This window comes from Nematostella vectensis, chromosome 9 (assembly GCF_932526225.1).
Source record: "Nematostella vectensis chromosome 9, jaNemVect1.1, whole genome shotgun sequence".
In the NCBI taxonomy this organism is placed as follows: domain Eukaryota; kingdom Metazoa; phylum Cnidaria; class Anthozoa; order Actiniaria; family Edwardsiidae; genus Nematostella; species Nematostella vectensis.
Genome location: NC_064042.1, coordinates 13,021,738 through 13,038,802, shown reverse-complemented (window position 1 = coordinate 13,038,802; position 17,065 = coordinate 13,021,738). Strand labels below are relative to the sequence as shown.

The 17,065-nt window shown below is 41.3% G+C and overlaps 2 protein-coding genes and 1 long non-coding RNA gene across 8 annotated transcripts in view; all 3 read right to left on the bottom strand.

Annotated features, from left to right (window-relative positions):
- LOC5506439 overlaps positions 1-2,620 on the bottom strand; it is a 32,989-nt gene extending 30,369 nt beyond the window's left edge. For 2 of the 3 annotated variants that reach the window (XM_048733028.1, XM_048733029.1), the window contains exon 1: positions 2,167-2,617. Coding sequence is in view for 1 of the 3 variants with exons in the window: in XM_032374819.2 (XP_032230710.2) it covers positions 2,167-2,338 (172 nt within the window). In the remaining 2 variants the exon portion in view is untranslated. Of the gene's footprint in view, positions 1-2,166 lie in introns of all 3 variants that reach the window. The other variant, XM_032374819.2, reaches the window with a different exon arrangement.
- A 709-nt stretch (positions 2,621-3,329) lies between these two features.
- On the bottom strand, positions 3,330-4,266 carry LOC125572340. The gene is made up of 2 exons (XR_007313780.1): positions 4,013-4,266; positions 3,330-3,546 (listed from the first exon to the last, which is right to left on the bottom strand). It is a non-coding gene; the product is annotated as an uncharacterized LOC125572340 (long non-coding RNA).
- Positions 4,267-7,708: 3,442 nt separating this feature from the next.
- Positions 7,709-17,065, bottom strand: part of LOC5506813 — a 29,409-nt gene continuing 20,052 nt past the window's right edge. For 3 of the 4 annotated variants that reach the window (XM_048732079.1, XM_048732082.1, XM_048732081.1), the window contains exons 2-4: positions 14,886-15,063; positions 10,393-12,806; positions 7,709-9,240 (exon numbers count right to left, since the gene is read on the bottom strand). In XM_048732079.1, coding sequence (XP_048588036.1) covers positions 8,488-9,240; positions 10,393-12,806; positions 14,886-15,042 — 3,324 coding nt within the window. In that variant the 5' untranslated portion in view covers positions 15,043-15,063 and the 3' untranslated portion in view covers positions 7,709-8,487. Of the gene's footprint in view, positions 9,241-10,392; positions 12,807-14,885; positions 15,064-15,965; positions 16,388-17,065 lie in introns of those variants that run through there. The other variant, XM_048732080.1, reaches the window with a different exon arrangement.

Genomic DNA, 17,065 nt, shown 5'->3' with positions numbered 1-17,065 from the left:
GTTTTCTGTTCCGTCAGTAAAACCATTCTGAGCCAATCAGAGTCTCGCTTTGCGCACTTCCCTGGCTATCCTCTGGACAAAAAACAGACGGTGTCGCGACAAAAAGCCAGGCAACTGCACTAGGCAAGAGATGGCAAGAATCTGATTGGCTTTAGAATAATTTGACTAGCGGATCAGAAAATCCCAAAAGACAAAAACAAACATGTTTTGAAAATTCGGCGTCGCGATACAACGGATTCAACAGTAAGGTACTTTCAGAACCATCAAAACTGACATGGCCCCTCAGTTTGAAGCTTCGCTTAATGATTCTTCTCGCTAAAATATTTGCAAAGGACGAACAACAGACGGCATGAACTTTTGTTATACTTATTCTGCTAAATTTGTGCAGAAAACTGGCACAATAACAATACCCTCTTTTTAAATTACCTAAGGCAATATTTCTTTTGATGTCGTAAGTTATCATTTAGTATTAATAAAACAATGATCTTAAGGTTGTAAGGAATATGGGCAGAGAATATAGAAGGAGTTATTGCCTCGGAGCCTTCGCAAAAATTCGCGTAAAAGAGGCGGGGGTACTGATAAAACTAAATCCAGTGCCTCTTGTTCGAGTGTACTTCTTTCAAATGCTGAAATTGCCATTAATTTGAAACGTCGAGAAGTGGATGACCGTGATAAGGAGAACGCGAATTTCACATTGCACATACTTGTTTGAAATTAAAACCAACTAGATCTAAAGGAGTTCCATTCAATTCAAAATTAATGTGGTCGTCTATCGCGCACTTCTGCGTCATCTATAGCATCAACCTTTATCAGGTTGACAATCTTTTAGAAATTGATTGCCTTCACTTTTCCGAATTAATGTTTTCAGGCAATTCCTTCCCCCCACTTTCTGCCCAGCTTGCGGCTAATCTCTTGCTTGCGTTCCCTTCACATAGTCGGCATTCACTTTGCTCCTTCTTTCTTCGGTTTTCTGGGAGGGGGGGGCACCGAAAATATGGAGGAAGCGTAAGGGGGGCAACTTATTTTATCACTTTTATCAAAATCCTCACGCCCCCACCTCGGGATACAAGATGAACTTTCCCTTAGTTAAAACATCACAAACTCCCACGCAAAAAAAAAATGATTTTTACTTTGTAGTCATATTAAAATCAAATTTTAATTTTTTTCTTTATCAATAAAAGGAAATACCTATTTCGAATAAATATACGATTATAATGAGCCAATTAAAATTGCCGCAAAAGGTATTAGGATATAAGCTACTTCTTCATACAATTCTAACGACTTGAACAGAAAGCTTGGGACCAGTTGAAAAGAGCATTCATCGAAGATTGAAAAACCTCATTGTTCCTTGTCAGAAATTTGGTTCATTTATGGAGATTTCACAATGAGTACATCGATAAAAGCGGATACCAGAAGAACCATATTAGTCATCACTATTTGCTAGGGTTCAGAAGATGGTCCATTGTTCTGACTAAGGAGTGCGGAAATGATAAGCTTATTTTAGAATGCTCTAGTCATTAAAATACAGCTTTCAGACCATTGCGCTTTGTACCAGCCATCCCTAAGGAGGAGAAACCGGTCGAGGTACAGTTTCCGCTTTTTTGTGGTTCGATAGATGCAATTCCAGAACAAAAGAAAAAGAGAATTTGTACGCTGTCAAATTGTTTTAAAAAAATAGGTAGTTTCCTATGCACAAAACGAAAATACAGTGCAAAAGTTTAAGGAATTCAGTTTATGCCTGGTGCCTGGTTTCTAATAATAAAGCATAGAGTTTATTTGACATCACTTCCCAGCGAGTTTAATCAAGACAAAGACGTATCTGTAAACTCACCTAATAAAGTTTGATTGTCTAGCAACTATACACAAGAATACACAAATTTTCAATAACCCCTATCTCGCATATTCACGTTAGGTTAACTACGACTTTTTACCAATGTTATAAAATGTAAATGAATCAGTAATAGAGGGCAAAACTTAAGTCTTTTGTTTACCCAGCAGGATATGGTGAAAAATGAAATAAAATAGCAAGTCCAATTATTATATAGCATACCACCAGTCCGTTGTTATCGTAGACTAAACTTCAATGTAGCTGTGTGTAATTAATGTATTTTACATGCAAATTAACACCTACCCAAGCACTGTATGGTTGTGAACTAGCTTACGTACCTCTCTCTGGTTGAATTCCCGTGTCTTCATCATTTTTGTCACCCATTTTGACCCGTTCGGTGCAACGGACCGAATCAGTTACAAGTTGTTGAGCGGAGAACGCTGGGCATCCTGGTGTAATCGCTGGCTCGAATTCCAATTCACTCTCTTGAATTTCAGAGTTATCATGCATTTGAGCACGAGAATTATTGCACGAAACAGCAGCCGTCAAATCCCGAGACCTGGTTCCCAAAAATGTGATGCTCTTCTATCTTTTGAGGGCCATGTCAACGAAAGTTTAAAACGATAGAAAGAGAAAAGGCAACCCAAAACGCAGATTTTGTCCAACTCCTATCCCGAAAAGAATAGGCCAATTTTCGTACGACTACAACGTTGTGAAGAGCGTTCAGAATTAAATCCAACAACATAAACACAGCAAGACCGAAAATTCATTCAAGTCAGTTTTGCACCCGAGCGTGTGTACGTGATCTGTCAAAAGGCGATTGACAGGCAACACGCTATCATAGGCGGAGTAGCGCTTAAAGTGTCTCGAATAGAACCGAATCATAATATATCTCTGAAAGGGAAAATACACTATAATTACTTGTGTTTCCGGCAATTTTCATCTGTATATTAATTGCTATGCTATTCAATTTGAGGAAATAAGGATGAGGTTGATGCTAGTGTGAATAATTTCAAATGCTGGCGTGTTGATTGACGATTGACCACTTATCGATGTAAATTATGCAGAGAGAAGAGGAAATGTTATGCAAGTCACGTTCGGCCACTTTTGCTTTCTTTCACACTACGAGAAAGAGAAAACTATCTTAAAACTTGAGACAACACTTCTCGACACTTTTCCGGAAGAATTGTGAATGAATAGGTCGCTGATAGTGATATATATGGGATAACACGATGAAATCATTAAAACCGCAACAAACGCTACGCGCCGGAAAGATATAATTGTATACTGTGGGGGAAGGGCACGGGTCTAACAATAGTATGGATTAATAGTCTTTAGCCTCCCTCTCCTCCATCCCCCCCCCCCCCCCCCCCCCCACATTTCTCTCTCCGACTGGTGCGTTCTGTTCTCTTGGTTTATGGTGAATAGCAGCCTCAGATACACATTTTTAAATTCCCACACAAAATTTGATAGTAAAGAGGTTATTTTGGAGCCTTTAAGATGCCACTGTTAGAAAATGTATTAATATTAAATTACAATTTGTGTAATGCTTTATATATTATTCATTTCATATTCTTCATTTATGAAGATAATAGCCAAGCACTGCACATTATCCGTCAAAAGTGTTTACCCTGCTAGCAGAGCTTTCTTCCTATTTGTTTCTATCAGCGTACTTATCCGTGTCTGAATTCTATAGCGGCTGTCGGCAGAGGTTTCTCCTGCGGACACAAACAAACGAGAACGCGAAAGATCAGAGACGCGACACGGATAAGTAAGCTGATAGAAACAAACATGAAGAAAGCTCTGCTAGCGGGGTACATATGTTTAAAACTTTTTTTCAGAGCATCGGTTTGGTATCTAAAAAGCTCGTTGACAATGTGCTGTAATATAGAAAAGATAACAATAGCTCAATGTGTAGTTCCAGTAAATATCCATCCCCCCCCCCCCCCCTATTCAGGGGGTCGGAGGTACGAACCCCCACCCCTCTGGAATTTCCAACCCCCTGGAAAAAAATAAATACAGTAACTGTTAAGAAAAAAGGGCATTTTACCTCCCCTCCCCTCTGGAAATTCCTGGGCGTTTGAACCCCCACCCCCCTGGAATATCCAATCCCCTCAATGGGTGGGGGGGGGGGTATGGATATTTTCTGGAACTACACATTACCGGGGGAGGGAGGGGGCTTACCTGGCTTAAGGCTAGTTTCCATCTGATCGCACACGATCGTATATCATATAGAAACCATTTTTCGATGGATTCATGAGAACGGTCAATAAATAAGCTTGCTGCGATTGCGTGCGATTGCGATCGAGTCTTGTATGGCATAAAGATAGGAAGGTTAACACGATAAAACGTTTTCCATCAATACGAGGGGCGTGGCTAGGCAGTGCACAGGGCGCCCTGACCTTGTGGTTGATTTATTTCCTCATGTTGACAAGGAAAAACCCTATGAATGAATAGATAATTTCAATTAGTTTTCAATTTACAAACATTTGAGGATCGACCCTAACCTTCATGTCTCCAAAAAGGGCCCGGGTCTTACACTGATCGAAAAATGAATGACTTTATGTGAGCAAAAACGTAATTCTTAGTGTGATAAGGCCGGGATCGTAATTTTGGAAAAGGGAATGGGAGCCGGATTATGCACAAAATCGACAAAAATCTGAATTTTATAAAAAAAACACTTGAAAGGTTTTGAAATCCACTGATCCAATTGACAACCTTAAATGTCCTCCATTTCCCTCATTGATGACAAAAAGGCTGCTTTACCTTTTCACTGCGGAGATAAAGGGGAAAAATAGCTCTTTCGCGGCTTACGATGAGTAAACAACGCCCTGTGTATTGATAATAACCTTGAACTCTAGAGAGATTTTGTCTACACTTGGTATGGTCTGAACACGTCCACACACAAAAGAGATTTAAGTCAACGAGATTTGATTGGTTGAGGGAGATCTTTGTGAAAGCAGGAGAATTGAATGCAAGCCTCACCAATGCTGACGCTGGCCCATCTGTTGGCTTGTATATAAAACAATGGCTTGAAAACTTTAAAAGAATGCTTCTCTGTAAAAGTGTTATAAAGCATGTGTAAAGTCTTGACTTTGATACTCTACTCACCCATAGGTGACACAAAAAAGAGAAGCTTATTAAAGTGTTGAGCTGAAACCCTTTTTTTCATTTTTTGATGAGCACTCTAGAATGAAGAGCGAAAGTTTCACTAAATGATTAGTATAATGATCACAAAAGGATAAGGCTCTTTTCATCGCTTAAAAGGTAGGATGGTGCTTACAATGTGAAGAGTGAAGAGCTCTTAGCAGGCGCTTGATATCTTGAAAACGATTTACAAAACTTGGAAAAAGATGTATGCTCTTTTCTTTTAAGTTTGCACTTTATCTTTTCCTTGACTCTCTGAGCATCAAGCCTAGGAAAAGAACTATGTGACAGTTGTGATTGAAAAATGTACAGTATTCACGCTACGTGAGTGTATCGTGAATCATTTTGATCACTATTTCCAGAAGATCGCATTATCACCTGTCTGGGATCTGTTCCCTCGGGGCTTGACTGAAAAGGCCAACTTGTCTGATCACGTCCGTAGCACTTGAGTACCACGAGAAGACGCACGAACTACCACTGAAAGTGTGTGTGTAGGGAGGGGTGGGAGAGGAGCCTGTGTTTGCTTGGGGAGGGGTAGGAGAGGAGCCTGTGTGTATACGTGGAGGGGCGAACCCTGTGCATGTATTTTGGGGGGGAGGAGTCTGTGTATGTTTGTGTGTGGGGGGGAGAAGCCTGTGTATGTTTGTGTGTGGGGGGGAGGAGGAGCTTGAGTATGTTTGTGGGGGGAGGAGTCTGTGTGTGTTTTTGGGGGGATGGAGCCTGTGTATGTTTGTGGGGGGAGGAGTCTGTGTATGTTTGTGTGGGTGGGGAGGAGCCTGTGTGTGTTTTTGGGGGGATGGAGTCTGTATGTGTTTGTGGGGGGGAGGAGCCTGTGTATGTTTGTGGGAGGGGGGAGGAGCCTGTGTGTGCTTGTGGTAGGGGGGGAGGAGCCTGTGTGTGTTTGTGGGAGGGGGGAAGGGGCCTGTGTGTATTTGTGGGAGGGGGGAGAAGCTTGTGTGTTTCACGTTGAGGGAGGAGACTGTATGTGTTTGTGGGAGGGGGAGGAGCCTGTGTATGTTTGTGTGGGGGAGGAGCCTGTGTATGTTTGTGTGGGGGAGGAGCCTGTGTGTGTTTGTGGGAGGGGAGGAGCCTGTGTGTGTTTGTGGGAGGGGAGGAGCCTGTGTATGTTTGTGGGAGGGGGGGAGGAGCCTGTGTATGTTTGTGTGGGGGAGGAGCCTGTGTGTATTTGTGGGAGGGGAGGAGCCTGTGTGTGTTTGTGGGAGGGGGAGGAGCCTGTGTGTGTTTGTGGTAGGGGGGAGGAGCCTGTGTGTGTTTGTGGTAGGGGGGGAGGAGCCTGTGTGTGTTTGTGGGAGGGGGGAAGGAACCTGTGTGTATTTGTGGGAGGGGGAGAAGCTTGTGTGTTTCACGTTGAGGGAGGAGCCTGTATGTGTTTGTGGGAGGGGGGAGGAGCCTGTGTATGTTTGTGTGGGGGAGGAGCCTGTGTGTATTTGTGGGAGGGGAGGAGCCTGTGTGTGTTTGTGGGAGGGGGAGGAGCCTGTGTGTGTTTGTGGGAGGGGGGAAGGAACCTGTGTGTATTTGTGGGAGGGGGAGAAGCTTGTGTGTTTCACGTTGAGGGAGGAGCCTGTATGTGTTTGTGGGAGGGGGGAGGAGCCTGTGTATGTTTGTGTGGGGGAGGAGCCTGTGTATGTTTGTGTGGGGGAGGAGCCTGTATGTGTTTGTGGGAGGGGGGAGGAGCCTGTGTATGTTTGTGTGGGGGAGGAGCCTGTGTGTATTTGTGGGAGGGGAGGAGCCTGTGTGTGTTTGTGGGAGGGGGAGGAGCCTGTGTATGTTTGTTGGGGGGGGAGGAGCCTGTGTATGTTTGTGGGAGGGCGGGAGAGCCTGTGTGTGTTTGTGGGAGGGCGGGAGAGCCTGTGTGTGTTTGTGGGAGGGGCGGAGGAGCCGGGGGGGGAGCCTGTGCGTGTTTGTGGGGGGGGGAGGAGCCTGTGTATGTTTGAGTGTGGGGGGGAGGAGCCTGTGTTTGTTTATGGGAGGGGGAGGAGCTTGTGTGTGTTTCATGTGGGGGGAAGAGTCGTGTGTGTAAAGAGGGGGGTGTGGAAATACTTTTTTAATTCTGTTCTTGAAAAAAGCCAGATTTTCTGTGACGTCACAACTCTTACCATCCACGAAAAAACAATCACAACACCTATAATTAAGATTTGAAGGGGATATTTCTTTCCAAATTTGAGAAAAAGGGTTAATATTGCACCTTCCTGTATATCTAAAGATAGGGATTGTCTTTAAACAGTAACTTAGTAAGTAAGATGTCTTTTTGAACTGCTAGTTGGCATCCTACCATAGGCTTTCTGCATTTCGGCAGGCCCCATTTTTTGTATGTTCACTCCCCAGTGAACACTCTACAGTGAACAGTGAACACCCTAGTGTTGTAGAACAAAATAGGGTCCGTTCCCAGAATAAATACAAGGATTGACTTAAAACCCCATGCAAAAACGCCAGCTTTGTTAAGTAATTTACCAAGATTTCCTTTGTTTTATGTTCTGCACGCGGTTATATTATCAAGTCCCTTATATTATCAAGTCCCTTATATTATCAAGTCCCTTACCCAAAGGATAGCCGACCATTTTAGATTTTGATAGAAGTATTGCTCATTACTTTCTATATTGCCGTTCACCACGCACAGACATAAAGACATGCGCACGCGTGGACGCACGACCACACGCAATAGAGATGCATACATATACAATCAGGCGGACGACGGGCGAGAAATAACGCGAGTAAATGTAAGGATGTATTAAAAACACTTTGTTTTAAATAGATAAACACTAATATTTTTAAATACGTTTTGTACAAAAAGTTCTTTTGAATCATATCAATATAACGCCATCTACAAGAAAAGCTACTGCGTGTATCAACCATAAATGTAAAAACATGTCGGACATAAATGTCATACCTAATAATGAAAAAAAAACATTAGACAAGCCAGCTTCACAGATAGGCATCAAGAGGAACGCAACGATACGGTTACTGGCGATGACGTCATAAAGAAAAGACAACTTAAGTATCACATCATGAAAACTTGGTAGATGTCATGTAGGTGTCAAGAGGTAGCAACGATATTGTTACTGGACATAAAATCATCAATGACATCACGCAGAACATAAATAATCATATTTCTGTGCAACCATATGATACTTCAATATGACATCATCGATGACGTCGCCAGAAATTCTCATACCTCTTCACAGAAATATCATTAGACAACCAAACTTGGCATGATAGATCGTTGCACCACCCCCTTGACGACTTTATGACATCTGTATGTCAAGTTTAGTTATGATGAAATGATGTTTCTATGAGATTTAAGTATCAAAATTATTAGTTATTGTATCTTTTTCCTACTTACTCTTATATTTATGGTTAGCATGTTTTACTTTAGCGTTGAAATGTTATGTAGAAATAGCAGTTTGGTGGCTAGATGCATGTATTTTACTCTGTCCTTCTTTGTGAATGTAAACATTGTCTTTGGGCCATTGGTGTTTCATAAATCGGCTCTTCTATGTGAATTTTGTACACATTGTATTTGGCCCATTGTTGTTACAGAACTCCCACTGTGTTCCCCTATCAACAACAACAACAGTCTCCACTTCTTCAACGTCGTCTGGAGTAAGTGTTACACCATGTTCATCTTTACGGGCTTTAGTTGAATTGTGTGCTTGCTCTGTTTCAGACACATCAATGCTGCTCTCTTTGCTTTTCGTAACTTCTTTACTTTTCACCTCTTTGTCAATTTCACTAGCAGTTGTTTGTGTTGAGATCTCGAGAGTTTCCCGTTTCTCTGTCGATCTTTTTCTATTTTTACGTTTCGCTTGGGGATAATAACTGCTTTGTGTTTTACTCTCTGTTTTACTCTGAACCCCAGAGTTCACAGATCCTAAGTCAATCGTTGCTTTTGTTTTAGTTTCTCTCTCTGCCCGGATAAGCTTTTTATTGAGTACGTTCTCCAAACGTCGAAGCAATTTCTTTTTCCAAGCTATTTTTTCTCTTTCTATTTTTCTCCGTGTGTTGATAATTTTATTTTCGATTTCATTTACTCTTTCTTGTGCCTCCGTTTTTTGGATCGTAGTAGCGACAGCAATACACTTTTGAGATGGCTGGTGTTTTTTCTTATGCACACGTTCCCTAGTCGCATTTGTGGATTCGTTTTCTTTTGCATTCTGTGATGAACGTGTTGTTCTTTCTGTCACCAATTTGTCGACGCTTGTTGGTGATGACGAGATTGAAGGTGTTCCTTGTTCTTGAGAAGATGACTGTAATGCAAGAAAATACTTTCAATCTATTTCACCTTCAACTTAATCTTTATCTTCAGACCATCTTTACCTTCAACTTGACCTTCTAAAAACCTAACCTCTATTTACCTAAATAACCCAAATCACTTTAACTCAACCTTACCGGGAAGGCTAATCAAGCACACAGGGGGGTGCGAAGGGTGTGCGCGCAGCCTATCCCGGGTACGCGCCAGTGTCCTTATTAGGGGAATTAAACGCACCATCCGGTAACTCCTTAGCCGAGTGTCGTATTTTAAATACTCGAAATAGTTCTTTTCAAATTTTATATAAGGGACACGTGAAAATTATCCTTTATCTTTACCTACACCTTCACTATCATCTTCACTTTTATCTTCACTTTTTTTAACTTCACCTTTACATTTACCTTCACCTTTTATAACTATACCTTCACCTTCATCTTTTTTACGTTTACCTACACCTTTACCTTCACTTTCAGCTTAACCTTTACCTCCACCTTTACCTTCACCTTTACCTCCACCTTTATCTTTACCTTTACCTTCACCTTTTTACCTTCACCTTTTTACCTTCACTTTCACCTTTACCTTCAACTTCACCTTTACTTTCACTTACACCTTTACCTTCACCTTTTTCTTTACCTTTATCTTTACCTTTATCTTTACCTTTATCTCTACCTGCACCTTCACCTTTATTTTTACCTTCACCTTCACCTTCACCTTCACCTTTATCTTTACCTTTTTCTTCACCTTTAACTCCACCTTTACCTTCACCTTTACTTTCACTTACACCTTTACCTTCACTTTCACTTTTAACTTTACATTCACTCTAACCTTTTTTACCTTCACCTTTACCTTTACTTTCACCTTTTTACCTTCACCTTTACCTTCACTTTCACTTTTACCTTTACCTTCACCTTTGCCTTTTAGTCTTTATCATCTGTACCTTTACCTCTATCTTTCCTGATATACCTTTTATTTTGAAATTTTATTACAGCTTATACTTAAATACAATTATATTTTTCATATTCAATTACTTTCCCTTTACCTTCAAACTTCCCGCTTCACTCCACCGCAATCACCTTTAGCATGCCACGTTAAAGTACTACATATTAAAGGTCCTATCTTCTCTAGCGTTTAACATTATAGGATTAATTACCTTGGATTTTGAACAGCTTAAAGTCGACGTTGCGGTCTTCAGAACCGTTTCCCAGATTTTCTTGCTATTCACATTAGATCCCGTTTCATCCATCGCCATAGAATGAACTGCAATAATAATTGGCAAAGTGCCATGGTCGTACGCGTAGCCCCCGCATGACGCAGCATGTCCTTTTTCGACGCTACCATCTTTGCCCCTACGTACAGCTTCGGGTTGTCTTTTTGGCGTTTGTGCGGGCGAGCCTTCACTGTTTGTCCTGTGAACGCTCACGTTCTTAGTGACCTCATGCACTTCAGAGTAACTATGAGACCTCTTTAGGCATGTTTGCGGCGACCTTTCATCCGCGTTTGTACTAGGGTTTTCTCTGTCATCAAGTTGGCGTAGTGGAGGTGGCTGTGGTAGTGCAGTGTTTCGTGAGGTTGACACTCTCCCATTGTTTGTAACCTGGGTGGAGTCTGATCTCGACGAATTGCGGAGCACGTTTGTTGAGACGCAGTTTGAAGTAATTGCTGATTCCGTGATGTTAGGTGACTGGGAATGATTTGCGGTCATGCTGGTCGCGCTTTCGCTTTTCGATGTATGTGACATAACATTTCCAGTAAATCCGTCCTTTTTAAAGTGTGGGTTTTCCGCTGTTTCTTTGCATAACGATTTTCTCTTTTCCTTCACAGAGGTTTTTGTCAAGTCTAAGATATAATGGATCGATCTTCGTCTCCCCTGACTGTGTACGTCAGAAAGATCGCACATTTCTTCTTTGGTAGGACTGACTCTTTCGGCACAAGAAACTGAGCTAGCGTGGTGGCGATAATGATCAATTCGTTTTTCCTCAAAACCTTCCAAAAAAGTACATTCAGAAGGAGGGATCGGAGATACGTCGGTTTTTCTTGAAGAAACCTCGTGGCTTACAAATCCTTGCCGTCGGGACAGAGTCGGAGAGGTGTCGGTATTTCTTGGAACATCTTCGGCTACTCTAACCAGCGGTGGCGGAGGGCGAAGTAGATGTGCATCTCGAATTCTGTTCACCTTTGGTGATTCTTTCAATTGCGGTTTGTACGCTGGTGGAGACCGTCTCGGCATGTGCTTACGCGCCACGCTTTCACATTGAGGCGATTCTCTTAAAAGCTGTTCATTCGAAGCTATGTCATCATGTTGAGTTTCTCTGTAATGCAGTTTGCACGGATCTGGCCCTAAAGTTTCTCTCAGTTGCTGCTGGAACTGGACAAGAGACTCTCTCTGGACATGCCCATCTATATCCATGTCAGCTTTTTGTGTTCTTCTCGAGGTTCGCTTGTAGGGGAGTGGACACTCTTTCAGTGAGTGACTATGTGTCTCCGTGTCTACTTGTTGTGACTCTCTCAAGGGTCGCTTGGGAGGGGGTATTTCAGTGTGTGAGGTTTCTCCAAATTTTCGTTTGTAGTGCATTGCCACGTGCGGGTTTAGATCAGGGGATGGAGTTTCTCTAAAATTCTGTTTGCCATACATCACCTTGACAACTTGTGTTGATTCCTTTGGTTGTTTGTAAGAAACCATATCGTGAGGAGATTCTCTATAATAGGTTTGTTTGTAAGACGACATGTTAGCAAACTGAGACTGTTTCGAGAACTGTTCAGTAAGAGCAATATCGCCTTCTCTAAAATTTTGCTTCGACGGGAATACTTCTTGCTGAGATTCCTTAAAGCTCTGCCTATACAAAGCTATATTAGCATGTGAAGTTTCTCTCGGGTTCTTCTCGTACTGAAAACCTCCGTACTGAGTTGCTCCGACGATCCGTTTGTATGCATGTATATCAACATGCTGATTTTCTAGTATCGCGGACGCATGTTTCGTCCTGTCATGCTGGGAAAAGTCTCTTACAGTTTGTTCAAACGGCGCCCTAACGGTCTGAGCAGACTCTATATAGATCTGCTGGTAAGCAGATTTCTCGGACTGTGGTCTAAAAGGCGGATTGTACTGAGGTTGGGGGTCTCTTAAGTCCTGTTGATACAGAGCTCTTTCGGTGCGTTGATTTCCCTTGATGTTCTGTATATACGTTCTCTCGTGGGGAACTTGTTCCTCTGTCTTGAATTTCTGGTTAAACGGGACGTAGATAAGGCGTTTTCCCTCGTCTGAATGCTCCCTGTTTAACACTTGTCTATCATCGGACATGTGCTGTGAATGGTACGAGTTTGCATGGTGCTCGTTAATGTAGTTGTGTTCAATTATGCGTTGCCTTGGATAAGAATTGAGATGCACTCGATGAGGCTCTGGGTAGCAGGCGACGAGCTTTGATTGGTTCCTTGCCTTGATAATTGATGGGTCCTCAGTGTCAGCGAATGGAGAGATGCTACTCGCTAGCCCACCAGTGGAGGTGGTGCTGAAACAAGAGGCCATGTTGCGTGACGTGGAGCTGTAGCACGTGGACGCCTTGCGTGACACTGAAATCATGAAAAGAATAATGTCATGGCCGTGAAAGGGTAAAACAGGAACGCCCCTGTTTTAAGGCCTGGAAATGAATGGGAACGTGATTTAGGATAAACAGCGGCCGGAAGGCGGGGTTAGGGAGAAAAACGCGGGAGGAAAAACGGGATTTAGACTGTAACGAAAAGCTATTTAGAGTTTCTATAGGCTTTATTGCGGATTCGTGGTCGATTCGTTTGTCTTATTTATGCTCAGTCTATTTTACAAACTGACCCCGGTGTCATATATCAATACTGTGATATCCGGGGCACGTGGGGGAGCAGTGACTCATTGCATAACAAAATCACTAATAACAAATCACTAACTGAACATAACAATATTGTTACATAGACTTTCCCTAAAGGACCGTGAAATATGTCAACATGCAATAGATGATGTAAACTTTGATGTACCATATTGACAGGCATGTTAAGAAAATAACGCTGTTGAAAATGGTAAACATGAAGATAATGTTGATTGTAAAGCATGTGGTGTTGGTCAAGAAGATGCAGTATTTTGAACAAGAAAACTGAATTTGAGTCCTGAACAATGTTATTCGAAGGTTCTTTTTTCATTTAGCTTTTGAAGGTTGCTGCCGTGTACTGTGGGCTTTAAGAAAAGGCAAAGGGAATCGAACCTTCTAAATTGCTTTGGATTGCTTTGCTTGAATAATTTGTATTCTCTCACCACAGTTAGTAGAGGGAGACCCCTCTAAGTATACTAACTATATGCTCTAACATAAACTCCTAACAGCGAAAGTATAAAGACGTAATGTTAAACGCCATACTCTGTATGCCCTGGTAGCCTGCTGACAGTCTAAATCAATTGAGGATATTTCCGGGGGGGGGGGGGGGGGGGTTCTCCAGAAATGTAAACTGGGGTGATCGTCACATCTCAAAGGGTATAAATTGTCGTCCAACTGCCATCCCTTAGAGTGTGTAAAAGGATTTTTCTGATTCTGCTATCTCTAGGTTTAAAAATTCCTTTGTTTTTATCGAGGTCCAACCCCCCCCCCCCCCCCCGATCACAAATTGTTCGATGATGAGAATGAAATCTTTCCATCAACAAAATGGTTTTTAATTATAAAAGGGTAAACAAGCGGGTAAATAAGATCAATCACGGTTTGCCAGCTTTAGCATTGTTTTTCGTGTTTAAACAAACCATCAAGTTTGTCAATATGCAAAAAATAAAATCCACCCAAATAAATCCGTACAAATTTAGTGGAAGATGAAAAATTAGGCCGAGTGCTAACCCAGTTGTTGCCTGTGTGAACAGCAATAAATACATATTTGAATGCAAATTAGTTATCCAGTATGTATAGAAGTATATCATGAAACACAAGGTTACGCTGACCCGAGGTGAACATGACCGATCACAAATTGTTCGATGATAAGAATGAAATCTTTCCATCAACAAAATGGTTTTTAATTATAAAAGGGTAAACAAGCGGGTAAATAAGATCAATCACGGTTTGCCAGCTTTAGCATTGTTTAAACGTGTTTAAACAAACCATCAAGTTTGTCAATATGCAAAAAATAAAATCCACCCTAATAAATCCGTACAAATTTAGTGGAAGATGAAAAATTAGGCCGAGTGCTAACCCAGTTGTTGCCTGTGTCAACAGCAATAAATACATATTTAAATGCAAATTAGTTATCCAGTATGTGTAGAAGTATATCATGAAACACAAGGTTACGCTGACCCGAGGTGAACATGACCCAAGGTGACCCTGCCTAAGGTGACCATAACGCAAGGTTACGCTGACCCGAGGTGAACATGACCCAAGGTGACCCTGCCTAAGGTGACCATAACGCAAGGTTACGCTGACCCGAGGTGAACATGACCAAGGTGACCCTGCCTAAGGTGACCATAACACAAGGTTACGCTGACCCGAGCTGAACATGACCCAAGGTGACCCTGCCTAAGGTGACCATAACACAAGGTTACGCTGACCCGAGGTGAACATGACCCAAGGTGACCCTGCCTAAGTTGACCATAACACAAGGTTAGCCTGATACAAATACGATACATATCCACTCCATACAGTAAGTACATACCGTATTGTTGGCCTTGTCCTCCGTGCGACTCCCAGCTATGGTTCTCTGGCTGGATAACGTACTCCTTCTGGTATAAGATCTCGTGGTAGCCTGCCCTCATTGTTGACACGTTTAACCAGTGCGTTCCTCTATTTACCAGAACCGGAAATGCCTTCATTTGCTAAGCCACGGCAGAGTTCTGAGGAATGTGAAACAAGGTTTTGGCTTTGGTATAGGGTAGTCAGAGTTACTCTAATAAGATGGAAGGTTGTAGTAGGGTATAACCATGGCAGACCGGAATTTTAACAAATTAAAAAAAGCATGCCACAATATTTTGCTAGAAAAAGATGTCTATGAGGGAAAGAGCATTACATATCTGAAGGGTATTTACATGATTTCCGGTGTTTTTTTTATGCTACTCATTTGTTTTTTTTTACTCACTCTCTTAAACTTCGTTTTTTAGGGGGTGGGGTCGGGCGTGGGGGAGTTCGGTTTTGTCATCGACCCGTCCAATATTAAATGTTCCGTCCCTAGATAAAATGTTCATTCTTAGCTAAGGAGATATAAATTTCAATTTGTCTGTTTGTATCGAGGTAAATCATCTAAGTAGAAATTTACGTGACATTGGTTCAAAGGCGCCAAAAATATAAATTGTATATTATAAAAACTAAAAAACAATACAATGTTCTGATTGCTGATGACTAAATAATGAAATTGATAGATTTTAATCAGTCTTTATTCAAAGGAATCCGAATTATGACTTTTTTATGTCCATATCACGACTAATCACAGCTTTTTTGTGCACCATTTGTTATTTTGTTTAGAAGTGGATAATCTTGACTGTTTACCAAGCATCGACTTCTCTTTGGAAAAACCTGTAAGTACTTGATAATAGATGTTGATTTCCAAAATATTTCTATGTAATAATTTCCCTCATTTAAAAAGATTATGAAAAATAAAACAACCTTTAACCAAAATATCAGCCTACAACCTTTTTTTACATGCTTTAGCTATTTCACGGGATTTGTCAGAAATGATGCGCTGGTTATTATAATAAATAACGGAAGTTTTTTTTAAATAGCAATTGTTTAGCTCAAGTACCTGATGAGTGATAATCCGTTTCGCCAATAATACCTTTCTTGATCAGTCCCTTGATCAGGAAGATAATCAAAATCCATCGGCTCAAAATTTGCGTTGAATCGATCGTACAAGGAACCATGCATTTTTTGTGTTACTATGTCTCAGTGTGGCCGGCTCGGATTGGACCTACATACAAAAGAGCACCAGCCGAATGCGCCGCCCCTTAAATATCCCCCGCCTCACAACGATCAGACATGCATATCAAAACAAACGATTAAAGCAAATATTGTTGATTCTACTTTAGCGTTTTATGAGAAGCAGCACTTTGAATTTGATTGAATAAGTTGAATAATTTGAATAATTTGATTGAATAAGTTGAATGACTTTAATCACAAGTCACAAAAAGTAGTGGTTGTAATATATATAATTTCTACTTCCTGGGCGTCCTACATTTCGGATGAGACTTTTTATGATTGTTATTTGACTTCTTTTACGGGTCACTTCAAAGTCTAACCCTGTTGTATACGAACGTTTTATATAACGTGGAATTTACGGTAACCTGCAAGGCACAGTTTAAATCAATAAATAAAACATGAAGAATAAACCATAAAGCTGTGCGATTTTGTAAACGATGAATAATTCGCTACTAATTCTACAAAACGACAAGTGTACATGTGGTGTCGGCAAGCAAAATCAACATGGTCATGTTATTACAGATATGGAAATTCTGGAGAATCAAAACAAAGAAAGTCAATAACAAAGACAAAGCGGGATACTTCTATAATCAGATGATTACTATACATTTAGCATAGTCCCTCAGATAATACCATACATACACCATAGTCCCTCAGATAATACCATACATACCATACACTAACATTTAAGAACATCGTTAAGAACACATTCAGCCTTAAAATGCTCCAAAAATTAGAACGGCCCAGTCTCAGCTGAAAATTAGACATTCTTATATAAAAAAAGAGTGTAGCTATTGATTTCTGCGGGCTCGGCGATTTTAAGAACAAATTTACAAAGCCAACATAATAAAAGACAACATTTCCGCTAGGCCATGTGCCCTTGCATTTAGCTTTTCAGTATTTATATCGGTGGATTACAAGAAAATC